The sequence below is a fragment of the Pangasianodon hypophthalmus genome, chromosome 29 (genome assembly GCF_027358585.1).
Source record: "Pangasianodon hypophthalmus isolate fPanHyp1 chromosome 29, fPanHyp1.pri, whole genome shotgun sequence".
NCBI classification, from domain to species: Eukaryota; Metazoa; Chordata; class Actinopteri; order Siluriformes; family Pangasiidae; genus Pangasianodon; species Pangasianodon hypophthalmus.
In genome coordinates this window covers 3,540,588-3,559,902 of record NC_069738.1, presented here as the reverse complement: position 1 = coordinate 3,559,902, position 19,315 = coordinate 3,540,588, and the positions used below count along the sequence as shown (strand labels likewise).

General features: G+C 37.5%; 3 protein-coding genes across 10 annotated transcripts in view; all 3 read left to right on the top strand.

The window, feature by feature from the left end:
• LOC113534414 (uncharacterized) overlaps positions 1–19,315 on the top strand; it is a 272,572-nt gene that overhangs the window by 30,230 nt on the left and 223,027 nt on the right. For 2 of the 5 annotated variants that reach the window (XM_053231328.1, XM_053231329.1), the window contains one exon: positions 18,678–18,794. In XM_053231328.1, coding sequence (XP_053087303.1) covers positions 18,678–18,794 — 117 coding nt within the window. Of the gene's footprint in view, positions 1–15,516; positions 15,662–16,718; positions 16,778–17,987; positions 18,131–18,677; positions 18,795–19,315 lie in introns of those variants that run through there. The other 3 variants (XM_053231327.1, XM_053231326.1, XM_053231354.1) reach the window with 3 other exon arrangements.
• The window catches only part of LOC128317066 (NACHT, LRR and PYD domains-containing protein 12-like), a 215,553-nt gene that overhangs the window by 170,590 nt on the left and 25,648 nt on the right, over positions 1–19,315 (top strand). For all 4 annotated transcript variants that reach the window (XM_053231356.1, XM_053231358.1, XM_053231357.1 and 1 more), the window contains 2 exons: positions 14–187; positions 1,774–1,947. In XM_053231356.1, coding sequence (XP_053087331.1) covers positions 14–187; positions 1,774–1,947 — 348 coding nt within the window. The remainder of the gene's footprint in view (positions 1–13; positions 188–1,773; positions 1,948–19,315) is intronic.
• On the top strand, positions 6,670–10,180 carry LOC117596434 (uncharacterized). Its single transcript, XM_053231366.1, has 3 exons — positions 6,670–7,583; positions 7,877–7,953; positions 8,638–10,180. The coding sequence occupies exon 3, from the start codon at positions 8,882–8,884 to the stop codon at positions 9,536–9,538; it is 657 nt and encodes a 218-aa protein (XP_053087341.1). The 5' UTR covers positions 6,670–7,583; positions 7,877–7,953; positions 8,638–8,881; the 3' UTR covers positions 9,539–10,180.

The following is a 19,315-nucleotide window of genomic DNA, read 5'->3' as shown; positions in this document are numbered from 1 at the left end:
TGTGTCTCTGCAGGTTGCGTAGGTGTGGTGTCTCAGATGAAGGCTGTGCTGCTCTGGCTTCAGCTCTGAGATCAAACCCCTCACACCTGAGACACCTGGAGCTGGGTGAAAATAATCTAGGAGACTCAGGAGTGAAGTGTGTCTCTGCTCTACTGGAGAATCCTCACTGTAAACTGGAGATACTGTGGTAAGATCATCTCTCTGAGAGTCACATGACCTGCTCCTCAGTAAGACACATTCTCTAATAGTGAGAGTGAAGCAGAGGTTTTAGGTTCATCATCAATGTCCTGAGGAGGAAGATTGTTTCTTTTCACTGCACACTGATGATTTGTCACTGATGAGTCTTTGGGTCAGATGTACGTATGTGAGAAGCTGCAGCACAAAACGTGACTTGATGCGACTGCAGTGTGTCTAAAATTACTGTAAAATTTACTAAATCATTGTAACTAATCACACAAAGTGCACCTGGGACACGAACTACATCCACTGTGTGGCAGCTGCAGGTTTAATAGCAGAAGGGAAATTATGGAAATGATCTCAAATATAGAATTTGTAAATTAAAATGAGAAGTTAATGTCATAGATGTTAAAAGGTCAAAAATTAAATAAATCAAACATTTGGTTTTTAACTAAAAATCAAGCCGCTATGGAAAGGGTTGCCAGATCTGCTTTACAGAAGCAGCCCAGTGGACTTCACTGTAAATTTATAAGTCTCATACTTCCTTTTTTCCCTCTGGGGAACAGAGGCCACTGACGACCTTCTGCCATCTTTCAGTTGTTCACTAACCACTCCAGTTGTTTTCACTCCTGTCGATGCCCAAAGTATTATTTTAATGATTTTGGGTGTGATTTATCGATCTTTTAGTAAAGCAGTGTGTAAGTGTTTGTGTGAGCCAAACCGAACTCCAATTTTCTGCCGTATTTACAAAAGTCTCTGAAAGACTGATTTTCTTCGTACTCACTTGAATGATTAGTTTTATTTGTCTTAATTTATGGGTTTATATTGGCTCACTTTTTAATATTTTTTAATAAATTCCAATAATATAAACCACTGGTTTTCACAAATGTTGTCAATAGTGCTCTTGGTTCCTGACCTAGTGAACCAGCATGAGGATGTGTTTTTGCTAGAAACTCCAAAGCACTTCTATAAGTCGCTCTGGATAAAGGGTTCTGCTAAACGCTGTAAACACGTTAAAGATAAGCAATTTAAACTCAAGAGTATATTCCAGATATAAACTTGCAGTAATCCATGCAAATGATCTGATTTGAAGTTGATCAAGTCAAGGTTTTCATTAGTTAGTTTGGGTGAGTGTTGGTGCAACAGTTAAATCTATGGGTTACTGATCAGAAGGTTGTGCTCTTTAGCAAGGCCCTTAACCCTCTGTGCTCCAGGGGCGCTGTATCATGGCTGACCCTGCGCTCTGACCCCAACTTCCTAACAAGCTGGGCAACGCAAAGAAAATGTAGATGTCACAAATAAAGGCATCGTCTTATGCACAAATGTACACACACTCAGGAGCAAGAGTAGAATACGAATTAACAGGATTTTCGTGAATACAAAATTTCTTGTGTAAACACTCATACAAACAATTTACACATAAACCTGTTCATATCCAGCTTGATAAACGATGCACATTGTTAATTAGAATAAACAGATGATATTAAATCCTCATGTCATTCTGAATAATAAAATCCCACACACATCATCTTTAAAGTAAGTTTTAAACCAAAAGGAAACTGTGTTGATGAAGTGTGTGTCATTGTGTCTCTGCAGGTTGCGTAGTTGTGGTGTCTCAGATGAAGGCTGTGCTGCTCTGGCTTCAGCTCTGAGATCAAACCCCTCACACCTGAGAGACCTGGAGCTGTCTGGGAATAGAATAGGATACACAGGAGTGAAGTGTCTCTCTACTCTGAAGAATGATGAACATTACAAACTACAGACACTGGGGTGAGTGATGATCATTTTTAGATAAACTCTGAAACAAATTAAAAGACTGATTAGCATTATTTTGTGCATTAGCATTAGCTTTTTAGTTGCTTTAAATATCAGATTACCGGTTTATATTTCACTATTTTCTGTGTAATCAAACTTTTTCTGACAGTTAGCTTTAATGTTGTTTGGTGTTGATTCGAAATTCACATGAAAGCAGCAGACGAAGTCTACAGAATGTCACAACTGAGTGTATGAGAGTGACTGTAAATGAACACCTCGTCATCTTGTGACACCCTGCTGTCTCTGAATTCATACTGCTGCTTTTGTCTCAATAAGATGATCTCGGCTTTTCCCTGTTTCAAACTCTCATAAATGCAAGTTAAAATGATCATCTTTTATGCCACACTGCTACAAATATTTTATTTATTGTAAGCAGCTACTTTACTCACTCTGACACTCCTTCCAGCACTCCACCTCCACACACTGTCTTCTGTCATTCCTGTAAAATTCTCCTCAGCTTTTTCCAAAAGTCTGCACTTAAATACACATGTAGACCGAGAGATCAAACACACAGCAGTGATCATTATTTAAAAAAGCAGTCTATGATTGTATAAGAGCATTGATGTGATGGTAAATATCTGCTCACTTTCCTGTTAGATCTTGTGAAAGTTCTCATTTGTTCTAGCTGAATGTTCTAACAAAGATATTATATAAGAATGAAGAAATGTTGAACGACGAATTATAAACAGGAGATAATAATGTTTTCCTTGCAGCAGTGATGATTACATGCTGTTGATCATGAAGTACCACAGTCTAGTTTTTGGTTATTAATTCAGATATTTGTCTTTTAGATTTTGATTAGACTACACACAATTCTACAATAATTTCCTCAATCCCAGAGAAAACCTGAGGGAATAATTTGGAAGAGCAGGTGAAAAACCACACGAATTGGAACTGAACCCAGTCAGTGGAAGATGGAGCTGAAATGGACAGGAGCAGTTTCAAGACATTGGTGGGATTCTCACAGGACTTGGCATCTGAGGAGTTTATGTGAGGAAGCTCCTAGGAGACTCGCTACAAGTCACGTTTATCACTTTGTCCTTTGGTTTAATATAATTTAGATCTTTTGTTACAGGATCAGACCTATGTTCTTTATTTTCTCTGATAGCTGATCCCTGTTTTTTGATGGTATCAAATACGGTACATTTTGAAGAAATGAATATATAAATACAATATAATTTACATCATACAGTATTATTATTTTTGCTGTATAAAATTAGCTTATGTATTTACCATGAATTTTGTAGCAATAAAACTCATTTCTCAACAGTTATTTAAAATAAATGTGTCTAACAACAAAATATATATTATCTGTTACACACACAGTGAAGGATCTGGAGAAACGAGACAGTTTTTGCAAAACCAGTAACAAAAGCTTTTTTTTAATTAAACTGTCAAAACATTTCATTCATTTAGTTTTATATACAGTGCAGTGAGATAACGTGAGGGCTTTGTGTGAATTAATGAACCTGGAGTGTGTGAGAGTGTGTGTGTGTTTAGGCCTCGACTGTTCCCTCCTTCACGATGGCCATCGCCAGGTTACGCACCAGAGCCAATCGCAGCAGCTCCAGCTTTGTGGACTCGACATCATCATCCTGAAAAACAGAAACACACAAAATTGCATATACAGTATACCATGGAGCTTCTTCAGTTCTGGATTGTGATTGATCAGAAGGTGTTGATTAATTTTCTAGAACAGCAGCTCTGACAGTAGTGCAGCTGCAAATCACAGGATTATATTAATGCCTTCGTTCTAATACGGTATCGTTTCTATAGTAACGGCTCAATCACAGGAACGTGTACAGCAGACGCTCCACATAAACAGATGAAATAAATGTGTGTAATTGTTGATATGGTGAAGTCTTCTGTAAGGAGATGTTTATTTAACATTTAAGGAAGGAGTCTCCAGTGTCGGCGCTTTGTAACAGTCAGAGGTAAAGCTGTAACTTTAAGGGAAGGACAGAGACAGGAACTCACTTTTACTTAGCTTGAATTTTTACAATAAACTTAACAAAGCATCTATAATGGTTCTTTTTTAATTAATAAAATTTGTAAACCTTATTAAATTGCTGTGGTGTAAGAGGAATAAAACACTTAGCAACGTGCCTCTTCCTTTGTTAAATTGTTTCTTTGTGAAGAGTTTTAAATGCGCTGTTGTTAAATAACCTGACACACATCATCCACCGTGAAAATGACTTCAAGTGTCATAAAAGTATATTTTCTTCATATTGCTCCATCATGTACATTTCAGTTTGTGCTGATAATGAAATTAACAGGGAAATAAATGATTTATGACAGAGTCAAAACCTCGAGAAAAACAAGAACGTGTGTGCGTGTTATACCTGTGCTAGACGCTCTGGTTGGAGCTTGCTGTTGTCAGAGGTCAGCTCTTCCAGACAGAACATGAGTTCATGGGTCTGATCCACTGAAAAGATCACCTACACACACACACACACACCTGGGATTACTAAAAAACAATTCCATACAAACATCATGCCAACCTCACGCTTTAAACACAGGAAATATCCCATTTAAGTCTATATTTAACTTCTGTGATTGAAATCTTCACACAGTTTATGTACATGAGGATCTCACACACACAGAAGCATGTTTCACTCAGTCACACTGCACCAGAGCCATCAACTGAACCACATTAGCTAGTTTTTTATTTATTACATTTAAAGTGGGTACAATTTTTTTATTGGGTAGAAAAAAATCCTCAAACACATGATGTTCTTGAGCTGCTGTTATTCACCCTCACAGTGAGAGCTGCTCGGTGTTCAATTCCTCTCACACGCAATCATGGATACATGATACGCTATATGGCAAAAGTATGTGCACCCCTGACCATCACAGCTATATGTGGTTCTTCCCCAAACTGGTGCCACAAAGTCTGAAGCACACAATTGTATAGAAAGTCTCTGTGTGCTGTAGCTTTACAGTTTCCCTTCACTGGAACTAAGAGGCCCAAACCTGTTCCAGCATGACAATGCCCCTGTGCACAAAGCGAGCTCCATGAAGACATGGTGTGTGAAGGTTGGAGTGGAAGAACTCGAGTGTCCTGCACAGAGCCCTGACCTCAACCCCACTGAACACCTTTGGGATGAACTGGAACACCGACTGCACCCCAGACCTCCTCACCAACATCAGTGCCTGACCTCTGTGCTGTGTGTGTGTGTGTGTGTGTGTGTGTGTGTGTGTGTATATACCTCTTTTTGCTCCAGTAAGGGCAGGGCGTCTATGAGCAGAGTCATCCAGAAGCTGTGAGGAGCGATCTTTGCCGTCATGAGGGAGAGCAGGAGCTTCGCTGCCTCTGTGAACTTCTTCTCTCCGTACAGCCGGTGGAACTCACGGTACTTCCCTACACACACACACACACACACACACACATATATATATGTATATGAGACTCAAATAATGAGACCCAAAAAAGCGATTTTCAGGTGCAATGCTAAAGTTTTTTTAAAACAAGGAGAGAACTGAGGAACGTTACACACACACACACACACACACACACAGCAGATACCGAGGAATGTGAGTCTGTCGCTGAGGAGCATGGCAGGTCCGAGGTTATCGATCAGATCCAGATCAGAGAACGAGCCGCGTGTGCAGTAATCCTGCAGAAACCTGCACAGCACATGCAGCAGCTCAGAAATATTAAATACTAATAAAAAGAGCATTGAATTATTATACTGTTGAGCAGCATTATATATCAGTGTTCTCTGAGAAAGTGTTTCTGTTGCGATCAGAAATAAAATATACAGCAGTGGAAATGAATTCTAGCACAAAGACGCCTTTGTTTGTGCAGATTTTGGCTCAGCAGGTAAAAATCCCACAGAGTCCTGAGGATATATTTATCTACTCATTGATATATATATATAAATATATATTTTTTGGAATAATATATAAAAATGATCTGTAACATTACACTTTTAAGTTCATTCAAGTTCACTGTTTTTGTACTGAAACAATATTGCACAAGATATAAAATAAGTGTATAAGACTTTCATGAAGCAGGGATTCTCAAATATATTGCAGTTCAGGGACTGTTTAACTGTAAATCAAAATAAAATCATTTTTAAAAAGTGTTTTATAAACATACTACAACTATTTAAATATAAGGCTCATTATTTAAAATATATACAGTAATATTTTGGCTAATTATTGGAGCCACAGAGCTTTTCTGCTTGAACTTTCGGGGAAGTGATGACATTAGTTAAAAAAAATAAAAAAGACATTTTGAAAACTTAGTAAGTTTCTTTGAAACACACACACACACACACACAGACCTCTCAGAGATGAGTGTGGCGAAGGCTGCGTCTTTAGCTCTGATACTCCAGGAGAGAGCAGAACCCAGTCTGTTATTACTGAGAGCCCTTTTAGCCATGATCTTACAGATACTGCGCACTGCAACACACACACACACATACACACACACACATACACACACACACATACACACACACACACACAGTTACAATTCCATAAGCATAACAGATAATTACAGATTACAGAAGTCACACAATCTTTCTGTGTGTGGTTGTGTGTGTGTGTGTGTGTGTGTGTGTACCTTGCTCGTTCATCTGTCTCTGTTCACAGATCCTGAGCTCCTTTAGCGCTTTGCGCTCCGTCTCCAGCGGCACTCTCTCCATCTGCAGCTCCAGATAAACACGGCCGAACTCGGGGCAGTGATCGAAATAATCCACCGCTAGCTGCCACACACACACACACACACACACAGAGCAGAGCCAGGTGTACACATCACGTAGGTGTTTAAGTCATAAATAGGATATATTTTTAATACAATAGTGTGACACGTATAAATATTATTTTAATACAATAGTAATAAACGTGTATAAATATTAATCAAAAGTTTAATTCTTCAAACTTTCAGTATTCTCAGAGTCTTTAACACACACAGAGAGTCACAGAGAGTGAAAATGAGAAAAATAAGCACAAATCATCATTTTATTAGATACAGTAATGATTCAGATGCATTATATCCTTCTGAGTCTGGTTCCTCTCCAGGTTTCTTCCTCATGTCGTCTCAGGGAGTTTTTCCTCTCCACCGCCTCTCTGACTCGCTCATTAGGGATAAATTCAGACATTTACAATTTACATCCTGAATGTATTCATTTCTGTAAAGCTGCTTTGTGACAACGTCCACTGGTAAAAGCGCTACACAAATAAAAGTGAACTGAATTATATTTCTTTACTTCCACATGTTTCTGCCCCTTAGCACTGATATTTAGCTTGATTATATGTTTCTTAGGGAAAGCGGGACAAATGGGTGAATCCCAAATATTTTCCTATGTGCTATGAATGCTCACTACACTGGGTACTACATCATGGTAGACAGTGCACTAAATGTGCCTATAGTACATTATTGGAGCCACAAAAGAAACTTTTTAACACACACACACACACTTTGTTCAGTTGTGGAATCAGGTGATGCAGCTGTAAGGACGCTTGTGCTGTATGTTGTAGATGGAGGTAAAGCACAGTGTCGAGTGTGTAATGTGAAGATGGATGTCTCACCTGTGATGAGAGAAGAGTCCAGAGGCGTACTCCAGCACCAGGAACTCCCTCAGGTTAGAGCCAAAACTACACACACACACACACACACACACACACACACACACACACACACGTACTTTGAGCCAAATGCATTATCAACATTTCAGAAATAAATGCTGCAAACAGCACTAATAATTAGATCATCAATATTATTCCTTTTATTTTCATCTTTTTCTATCTGTTACTATGATTATTATTATTATTATTATTATTATTATTATTATTATTATTATCTAACAGTTAAACAAATACTAACTAATACTTTCCTACTTTTTTGTATCTGAATTATTTGGCACATTGTTCACAGGTGCTTGGGGTTTACATTATGACACCTGAAGCGTGTGATGGTCGACAGGAGTTTGTTGTTATTTACTGTGACTGCAGGTTTGTGATCTCTGCTGCTGAGCTCATCTACATTCCACCATTTTAGGTAAAATGCTTTCTTTAAAGACTAGAAATGGACAACTATCAGACCCTGAAGGTGTGTGCCAACTTCTAAATTATACAAGCATTTTTAAATTGTTTAAATATTGTTATTATGATGTTATAAATATTTGCCCCCCCCCCAAAACAAAAAGTTTTCATTTCTTTTAAAAATTATTCTATGAAATTCAAATTCTCAAAAAAAACAAAAAAAAAACAAAAACAAAGTGATACTAATAACAAGGAACGTTATTTATAAAGCACCTTTCATACATTTCTAATGCAGCTCAAAGTGTTTTACTGTCTGATGTAAAAAAAAAAAAAAAAAAAAGTTGGCCAAAAATAAAACAGTAAAATAGATTATTACAAAAAAATGCAGTAAATAAGAGCAGTGACAGTATGTAGATTTAATATTAAATTAATATCCAATATCTAATTTTTAAAAAAAGTGCAAAAAATCATTTAAATAATCTAAAAGTAATATGCCAGTACAAATCTGTAATTAGTAATGACAGATACTTTGCTAAATGCTAAAGTGAGGAAAAGCAAGTTATTAAGTTTCAGAGGTGGAATGTAGAAAGACTAGAGCTAGATGATGTATATGCTTTAATAGTGTCATTTAAGTAATCAAAACGTTTTTATAAGTGTTAAAACAGTGCTTAGTGCAATCGCACTGATACAGCAAGATGAGCAAGAACAAATCAGCAGTAAATGTCCCGCCAACAACGACAACCAGCACAGCTAGCAAATTAGCAACGATGGCTAGCGCAGGGAAATGTGAAGAAATCCCTGCAGATAACGACGGAGTCTCTATGAGCCAGCTAGTAACGGAGTTAACAAAGCAACGAGCTTCGATAAAAGAAGAATCTCAGCTCTGATTCAAGAGGCCATGGTGCCGCTTCAGACATCGGTGAACGCTTTAACAGAGACATTGGCTAGTTTTCAGTCCCGCCTGTGCGCCACAGAGACACTCGCGAGCGGGAAGTTTTCGGAAAAAGCTATCAAAACTCTTCAAGAGCAAAACGCGACGCTTATGGATGGAGTTGATGACTTGGAAAACCGGTCACGGAGAGCAAATCTCCGGATTTTAAACGTTCCAGAGAGAAACAGCGAGAAAGGCCAGTCTACTGTCAAGCTCGTGTCCGAGATGCTAATGGAAGTCGTGGGTCAGGAAGGTTTTGAAAAGCCTCCCGAGCTAGAACGAGGACACCGATCACTGGGTCCAAAACCACAGGAAGGTCGAGCTCCCCGGCCACTGGCTCTATGTTCTCACACATTGCAGGAGAAGGAGAAAGCGCTAAGATGGGCCAGACAGAATGAGGCAAAATACAAGGGCTCGACTTTGAGAATCTATTCAGACATCTCCGCCGATCTCGCCAGAAAGCGCGCCACATTTAAAAACGGCAAACAGCTGCTGTATCAGAAGAATGTGCGATTCCAGTTGCTTCATCCAGCACGACTACGAGTTCATCATGAGGACGAGACATTCCTCTTCAATACGCCTGAGGAAGCTCAGCAGTTTTACTCAGCGGATTGCTACACGTGAATAACTCCTGGTATCATTGCAACCATATTGTGAATTACAGAAGAGACATGTTGACTTTTAGGCAGGCCTGAGACACCATGATAACTGGAAAAGCCTTTTCAGGACACCCCTGTTTCTAAGTGCACTTTCTGTTTTAGAGGGGTTTATAGGTTTTTCTCTGTGAGGATAAATGCAATGCCTTATTTTTTATAATTCATTGGTTATATTCTTGATCCTAGATCCTGAGTATTAGGTCTAACTTCAAGCAATAGGTGTGCACCTTCTGTTTTAGGGTGATTTATATGTCTCTTCCTTGACGCCTTATTTTCATTCATTGAATATGTCACTGACTTTATATATGATAAGGTTTAAAACACTTTCAGTGATTGGTCTGCTATATCACACAATGCACTTTATTTAGCTGAGCTAATTTACAGACCATTCAATCGTATTCATGATGAACAACTCCACTGTAGATTGGCAAAAAATTGATGTCTTGCGTCTAGAGTTTTGTTATTATGCGGTACTGTATTTATTAATAGCGCTTCAGATCTGTTTATACACTTATTTGTTATTATGCAGTACTGTATTTATTAATAGCGCTTCAGATCTGTTTATACACTTATTTGTTATTATGCGGTACTGTATTTATTAATAGCGCTTCAGATCTGTTTATACACTTATTTGTTATTATGCGGTACTGTATTTATTAATAGCGCTTCAGATCTGTTTATACACTTATTTGTTATTATGCGGTACTGTATTTATTAATAGCGCTTCAGATCTGTTTATACACTTATTTGTTATTATGCAGTACTGTATTTATTAATAGCGCTTCAGATCTGCTTATACACTTATTTGTTATTATGCAGTACTGTATTTATTAATAGCGCTTCAGATCTGTTTATACACTTATTTGTTATTATGCAGTACTGTATTTATTAATAGCGCTTCAGATCTGCTTATACACTTATTTGTTATTATGCGGTACTGTATTTATTAATAGCGCTTCAGGTCTGTTTATACACTTATTTGTATGCTTGAATTTGCATTTTATGCTTAACTTTGATTACTTTGGGAGCTCTGGGGAAAAGAATGAAACGTATATGGACTTGGATTATCCGGAGCTGAGAGATTGTTGTGAGCTGTGGTTTGTCTTCGTTCAATGGACAAATCTAGAATGTATTATAGTTTTGGTTGTTTATCAAGGTTTACTATTTGCTGGGTTTTTTTTTTGTTTGTTTTTTCCTTTTCCTCCCCTCCCCTCTCCCTCCTCCCAGTCACAGACAGAGGATACATCTTATTGTGGATACAATATTTGGGCACACAGACAGTTGTTGATAAATAATGGCAGATATGGACAATAAAGTGAAAAGTCCCGGAGGGTCAGCAGTACGCTTTGTTAGCTGGAATGTTAGAGGGTTAAATGGACCAGTGAAAAGAACTCGCATATTTACGCATATTAAGAGACTAAAAACAGAAATAGCCTTTCTACAGGAAACACACCTACGCATTGAAGATCATAACCGACTTAGAAAAACTTGGGTTGGCCAGGTTTACCACTCTCGCTTTAACCATAGGGCTAGAGGTGCAGCCATTATAATTCATAAAAGAGTACAATTTACTGCATCTGGAACGATTTCAGATCCCCAAGGGCGGTACATTATTGTATCTGGCCATCTTTTCAGCACACCAGTAGTCCTGGTCAGTGTCTACGCACCCAACTGGGATGACGTTAATTTTGTGAAAAAAATACCTTCCTTGTTACCAGATTTATACACTTACCATCTTATATTTGGTGGGGATTTGAATTCCGTGATGGATGCAGCTATGGATCGTTCCAACCCTAAAACTGTACCTCTTTTAAAAATGTCTCAGATTTTTGCTGGATATATGACTCAAATTGGCTGTGTGGATCCATGGAGGTTTTTTCCTGATAAAAAAGTATTCTCTTCCTTTTCACATGTCTATCTGATGTACTCAAGGATAGATTATTTCTTTACTGATAAAAGGCTTATCCCGGCAATAAAAAACATAGAATACTCTGCTATTGTCGAATCAGACCACGCCCCCGTAATTCTTGATATTTGTTTTTCTTATAACTACCCAACACGGCCAGTATGGAGGCTAAACACAACTTTACTTTCAGATGCAAACTTTTGCCAATTCATATCTTGTGTGATTGACAATTTTCTACTAACTAATAAAACAGATTCTATATCACCATCACTATTATGGGAGACATTTAAGGTTGTAATAAGGGGAGAAATAACATCGTTCTCTGCCTCATGGAATAAAGAAAGGAAAAAAACACAGGAGAAACTGAATCTATACAGAACACTGACCATCAGTATGCTAAGGCCTCAATGGCAGAACTATATAGAGAAAAACTTTGTCTTAAGACAAAATATGATTTATTATCAACAGAAAAAACAGAACATGATTTAGTTTTTGCCCATGCCAGGTTTTACGAACACGGTGAAAAGGCAGGCCGTCTTCTTGCTCAACAGTTAAAAAGTAAATCAGCATCTCGGCTTATTCCAAAGATTAGGAAAACATCGCAAGAAACTACAGTAGATCCCCAGGAAATTAATTCTATTTTTCATTAATATTATTCAGATCTGTACAGTTCAGAATTTCCACATGATGACTCTTTCATGTCAACATTTTTGGCTAATGTTAACCTACCCACAGTTAAATTAGATCATAAGAGTAATCTTGATAAACCACTACAACTTCAAGAGATAGAGGATTCAATCAGAGCCATGCAGAGTGGTAAAGCTCCGGGACCAGACAGATTTCCTGTCGAGTTTTATAAAAAAGTTTCCTTACAATTGTCCCCTTTGCTTCTTAATATGTTCAATCACTCTCTTGATCAATCAAAACTGCCATCAAGTCTTACGCAGGCCCATATCACAGTTCTCCTGAAGCCAGATAAAGATGCCCTTGACTGTAGTTCTTATAGACCTATTTCCTTACTAAATGTAGACGTTAAAATTTTATCTAAAGTGCTGGCCTTTAGAATAGAGTATATCATACCAGATATTATTTCACAAGACCAGACAGGCTTCATAAAAGGGTGCCACTCCTTCACTAATATTAGGAAACTTCTTAATGTTGTGCATTCTCCTGCATCAGAGAGTAATCCTGAAGTGATGCCCCCTTAGCCCTTTGCTATTTATTTTGGCTATAGAGCCATTATCATCAGTAGTCAGATCATCACAGTCTATTCGTGGTATTAAAAGAATGGGTGTAGAGTATAAAGCCTCTCTATATGCTGACGATCTGTTATTATATATAACTGACCCACTGTCATGTGTCTCTGAAGTTGTGAAAATATTAAAAGAGTACGGGTACTTTTCAGGTTATAAATTAAACTTCTCTAAAAGTATATGCTTCCCTATAAATCATATGGCAGATCAGATTACAGATACATACTTGCCCTTTTGTATATCAAAATCATGATTTAAATACTTAGGAATAAATATTACTCGTTCATACACTGATCTGTTTAAAGCAAATATTAATCCCTTACTTAAAAAACTTGAATCAGATTTCCAGCGGTGGAGTGTTATATATTTGTCTTTAGCTGGTAAAATCAACTGTGTTAAAATGAATGTATTACCCAGATTATTGTATTTATTTCAGAGTCTTCCAATTTTCTTGCCAAAGTCCTTTTTTCAGTCAACCAATAGGTTGCTGTCTTCCTTTATATGGGGGGGGCAAAAAGCCAAGAATACGCAGAGAGTTTCTTGAAAGACCTAAAAAGGATGGAGGACTGGCTCTCCCAAATTTGCCAAATTATTATTGGGCAGCAAATTTACAAAAAGTTGTTTATTGGTTTCAGTCCCCACATACAGAATGGTGTGAAGCAGAGGCTAAATCTTGCAAATCAAAATCACTGGCGGTGCTGATTACAATGAAGTCACCATTCTCACCATCGCAGTTTTCCTCAAGTCCAGTTGTAGTTTTGACTCTCAAAATATATAATCAGTTTAGACAAGCATTTCAACTCACTGACTTTTCCTTGGAAACCCACATATGTAATAATCATCTTTTCCCAGCTGCCAAGCTAGATGCTACTTTCAAGCAATGGCAGGACTTGGGCATAGTTAAATGTAGTGACTTTTTCATTGATAATATTTTTGCTAATTGCAATGATCTGATTCAAAAATGTAATCTTCAAAAGTCAGATTTTTTCGATATCTTCAGGTTCGTCACTTTATTCAGGCCCATTGCTCTGTGTTTCCTCAAATGCCCTCTGAATCAGGATTGGACTTGGTTCTTAAGACCCCTATACACCTCAAGGGCCTCATTTCCAAAATATATAACTTAATTATGACATTCCAAAATATATCACTGGAGAAGATCAAAACAGAATGGATAGGAGAGTTGGGAATTGACATATCCGAAGACACTTGGGATTAAGCTGTTGACAGAATAAATAAGACTTCATCTTGTGCACGACTCAATCTGATTCAGATGAAAGTTCTCTACTGTATTCACTATAGAAAAACCAAATTGGCTAAACTATACCCAAATATAGATGAAACATGTGATCATTGCAATGCATTTAAGGCAGATCTAACCCATCTGTTCTGGTCATGTACTAAACTGAGACAATTTTGGTTTTCAATATTTGAGATTTTAAACTCTGCATTTAATTTAAGAATTCACCCTAACCCAATAATGGCTTCGTTTGGAGTCACAGGTGACGACACTCACATAACTAAAGATAAAGAAAATGCCTTGGCATTTGCAACATTAATAGCTAGAAGAAGAATTGTTTTAGTGTGGAAATCACCAATGCCACCTAAACTGTCACTATGGCTTAGTGATGTAATGTTGTTTCTAAAAACTGAAAAAATCAAATATTTTCTCAGGATCAACCAAAACGTTTTACAAAACATGCAATCCTTTAATAATCTATATCCAGAAGAATGTACTTCTCCAACTTTGAGCCCCCCCCCCCCCATATCCCTTTTTTTTTTAAGGACCAAACAAACAACTGTTAGACCACATAGACGTTGGTATGGCATGCATCCACTCACTAGTTCACAGTGAAATCTGACTCAAAAGTTAATCAGACCTCGAGTTTATGCAAATGAGCACATTCACATTGTGTTTAGCCAATCAGGCCAGAGCAGAAATCCTCCCAGACTTCTGATTGTGATTCTCCTTTAAATATAAAACAGGGGTCCTTATTGTTTTTATGTAATTTCAGGTAATAATGAAACATAACTAAATTTAAACCATATAAAGCAATGTTATGATATCTGCATAATGCTCAATGGCCTCTATGGACTTTTATTCATTATTAGCACAGCAGTGTTATTCGTTCATGCCTCCTATTAAGGTATTATGAGAATTAGCTCCACCATGTCACATCAAAACACTGTGATTTAATTATCTGTGTCATTTCTGAGTGGATGTGTTGATATATCAGGAAGAGAAAATCTGTAATGACTACATCATTAGTAATTAACTTTTGTTAGATTTATATAAATAATGAGACCCAAAAAGTGATTTCCAGGTGCAATGCTAAGGTTTTTAATACAGAGAGAAACTGAGGAACACATTACACACACACGCGCACACACACACACACACACACACACACACACACACACACACACATGATGAGAGAGATGAGAGAGAGATGGGAGAGAGATGAGAGAGAGAGATGGGAGAGAGATGAAAGAGAGAGAGAGCTGAGAAAGAGATGAGATAGAAATGAGAGAGATGAAAGAGATGAGAGAGAGATGAGCGAGATGTGAGAGAGAGATGAGAGAGAGAGATGAGAGAGAGATGAGCGAGATGTGAGAGAGAGATGAGAGAGAGATGAAAGAGGTGGGTGTGTTTATTTCGGTGTGTAAAATCTCTCATAGATTACTTAGATCTCTCAGTGGTCTCCCTGAACGAGCAAAAATTTTAATTTCATTGTTTGTTTTCTCAAGTTAAAATTCATCCAAATGAGCCGACTCAAAGAGTCGATTCGTTCCCTGAACGACACATCATTCGTAGTGAATCAGTTTTGTCCCTCAGCCTCGACTCCATTTTGTTGCTGTTGGAAAAGTAAATAAACTTCAACACCAGGCAGAAACGGTGATATTAATGTCACACAACATGAACTGCTGACTAAAAGTGAGTTATTTCTTTAACAAAAACAACTTTATAGTTTACTGACCTCGTGTAGAAACAGCAGTAAAACTGCGTCACTTCAGTGGAACTGAAATCTTCTGTTATCAGCTGCTGTTTCTCGGGAGTGTGTTATTTATTCGAGTTTCTCTCTTCCATTTCTCAGTAATTAAACATGCAAAGTGTTTCAAGATTCAAGATTCAAGATTGAAAGAACTTTATTAATCCCAGGGGGAAATTGCTTTGCCATGTTACAGTTGCTCTCAAGAAAGAAAGAAAGAAAGAAAGGGGAATTTAGCTATGTAAAACATTTTATTTCCAGCTCGTCATGTGCTGTTTATTAGTTTCTCACAGCAGAAATAATATGAGGAATATAAAACCTGTGTTTTCCTTCATCACATTATCTGGTGATTTAAACATTAATGGGACTTTGATGGACTGAAAAGCTCATAAAGTGGATAAGTTTCAGTCAGTGAGGGAATCTAATAAGAGGAGGACAGCTTGCATCACTTTTACTGGACAGAAATTAGCCATTTAAACTCAGCTGCTAGTAAATGTGGAGAAGGGAAGTTGGCCTACAGTGCTAATTAATTCATTAAAACAAAATGAAGTATAATTTAACATGGTAATTTTGGAACAGTTACAGTTGCTTCAGGCTAGGGGTGGGCGATCTGGCAAAAACATCATATCAAGTTTTTTCAGGCTGGATCACGATCAGCAATATTATCATGACATTTTTTTCCTGTTGGTTTTTAAGACTACTTTGCAAATTACTGAGCAGAGCAAACAAACTAATTTCCCTTTTGAGGTAAATTTACCTTTACAAGGAACCATAACCTCAGTGAAAAAGAATTACAGACACCTACACCTTAGGCCAAAGTACCTTTTCAGACAACTTTTCATAAAGTGCACTTAACAGCAAAATGTAAATAATTATTCCTAAAATGAAAATACGTAAAGCGTGCTTTAGCTGAGTTTGTTTACATTTTTAATATTTTTAAATAAACATTTTGTGTTTTATTGTTTTGTTTTTGTTGCACTTTTCTTGCGATTCTGTGTCCAGATGAGGAATGGAGGTGTTAGAAAAATATTTGAGCCTCAGTAAGACGTAACGAGGATCAGGTAATTTTTAAAAGTTGCTTAAGATGGTTGTTTTTGACCTTTTTAATTCTATTATATACTTAGCCATGTGCAATGTCATGGTATCAGTGATCAGTGTTTTCTCATAAGGAGTTCCTTTTTCAAATGCATTTATTATTGTCGTTTGCTTCAGCCCTGTTTCTATTTCTGGCTGTGGTGCTGTTACACTCATGTGCTCTCTGTGTGATCTGGATTTCAGCACACACTCTTTAGGGTGCTTTCTTTGTGGTTAAACAAATTCATCATGTTTCCTCAATATGCCAATCTTGCCATAGCATGTTTTGTTTTCACCGTGTCTGTTCTGTAAATTCCAGCAGTTCCATTTAACTGATGTTGAAATTTTTAGGCAACAACTTCTCCATGTTCTTAGCCATGCTGTTGCCAGAGAAAAAGGAGGAGGAACCTTAAGCCAAGGAGCTGCCTACTCTGGGTTATTATTGGTTTGTTCATGTGTCTGTCAGGGACCACTTGAGCTGGACTAGTTAATAGAATAAAGTCTGGTTCATAAAACAAGTTGCCATGTCTAAGTGGTTCAGAATTGTAAATTTATTCAAACTAAAATCCCATGTAATGTTGGTAAAGAGAAAGTGGTATTAGGTTTAAAGTAGCCCTTCTATTAACTACAAATGATTTTAGCTACTTTCTGGTTTGGCCTTTTTGGTTAAGGTGTCACAGCTGACCTGCTTGCACTTCAAACTCCTCTCTATAGCAGAGGTCTCCCTCCCCTGATTATTGAACTGTTCACCTCACCTCCTGTCTGGACACACACACACACACATACACACACACACAGAGACTTGTCTTCTTGAACAGAAATGGCATGACACCACTGCATAATCTTCAAAACTACTCTTACTATGAATCCTCCTGCTTCTTAAGTTTGGAGCTTTTCACATGTCCAATTCATTACATGCTTAACGTAGAGGTAAATAAGGTCTAGAATCACATATTCTGGTCCCATCCAGGGTGTTTTCCTGAGGCTCCAGATCCCCCATGACCCTGATAATGTGCTACCTGAAAATGAATGAATTAATGATTTGGTGATTAGAATGTGAGGGGTCAGTCCCAGTATATTGAACGATCACTCAGCACTGTAAACACAAGAACACAAAGGAGCAACATTTCCTGTAGTTCAGAAATGTGAAAGATTTTTTTTTCCAATTTTAACTGCATAAATGTTTGTGTTTTCTAGGTATGTAAGTAATTCCAGCAGAAGAGATTTGTGTTTTCAGGACTCAGCTGTGTATCCATGAGCTGTCAGTGCATACACTAATATTCAAAAATGGAGACCCCTGAGTTGGACACAGATAATGTGACCCCGCCCTCAAAAAAGCAGTAAGCTACCATGTCCTAGTATTTTAGTCATTAAATGTTCATATCTGAAATATGTATATGAAAAGTATAACTTAACAAAAATGTATAGTAAGTCTAAAACGTTAGCTGTGACCACTTGAAAAAATGCTAGACATACATACCAAGGTTTATGGTAGCTATCTTTGGATGGCTACACTTTGGATATCTGCTGTGAATACTGGACAATTTGAAAATGGTGAGCAGCAGTGTACTACGAGACGTTTCAGTGTTATTTTTTCCAAGTTCAAGCAGGCCAAATGAAACAAGGCTGTGGAGTATTAAGTAAGTATGCTTCGAGGCAGTTAGGTTCCCACTCACAAACTTCTCGCTCTCTATACTGCTACCTCTGTTGCTGCTGCCTAGTGTGTAAGAAGAGACAGAGGTCATAATGAATATAAACAGAAATATAATGAATAAACAGAAATATTGCCATATACAATATAATACAAATTCATCTCACCAATATTTTGTATCCCAATTTTTGAAACAATGAAAATCTGTCTCATGCCTAATCTATAATGTTGTACAGAAAACTCCAGAGAAAGAGATCAGACTCATCAGCACCCAGCTGTGTCTCCATGAAGAGTGATGTGTCCATGGATCTTCCTCGGAACTTTAAACATGGAAACCCCTCATGTGCACACAGGTAAAACCACCAAAGACTGTAGATTCCACTGTTCATTGTTAGAGCAAATTAAGTCAAATTAACAAGTCAGTCAAAACTGTAAAGGATGTACAGTCCCCTCCGTGGTTTTGGAATGGCATGGTCAATTCTTTTTTTTTTTTGATATACACTGAATACATTTGGTTTTGAGATCAAAACGTGAATATGAGATGATTGATCAGAATTTCAGCTTTCATTTCCTGATATTTACATCTAGATGTGTTAAACAACTTAAAACATGGCACCTTTTGTGGAACAAGTGACTGATAGGTGTTTCTTGCTGCCTGTCTGTGCCCTGTTAAATTTATTTAACAGGGCACTGTTAAATTGATACATGAAAGAATTAATATCTCAGAGTATCAACACTTGGTTTGAGATCTAGATTTCGCCTGTGAAGACTGTATTTGTTGCTAAAAATGATAAACCTACATGAAGACCAGAGAGCTGTCTAAGGGAGAAAAGCAAGCCATTTTGAATCTGAGAAAAGAGGCAAAATCGATCAG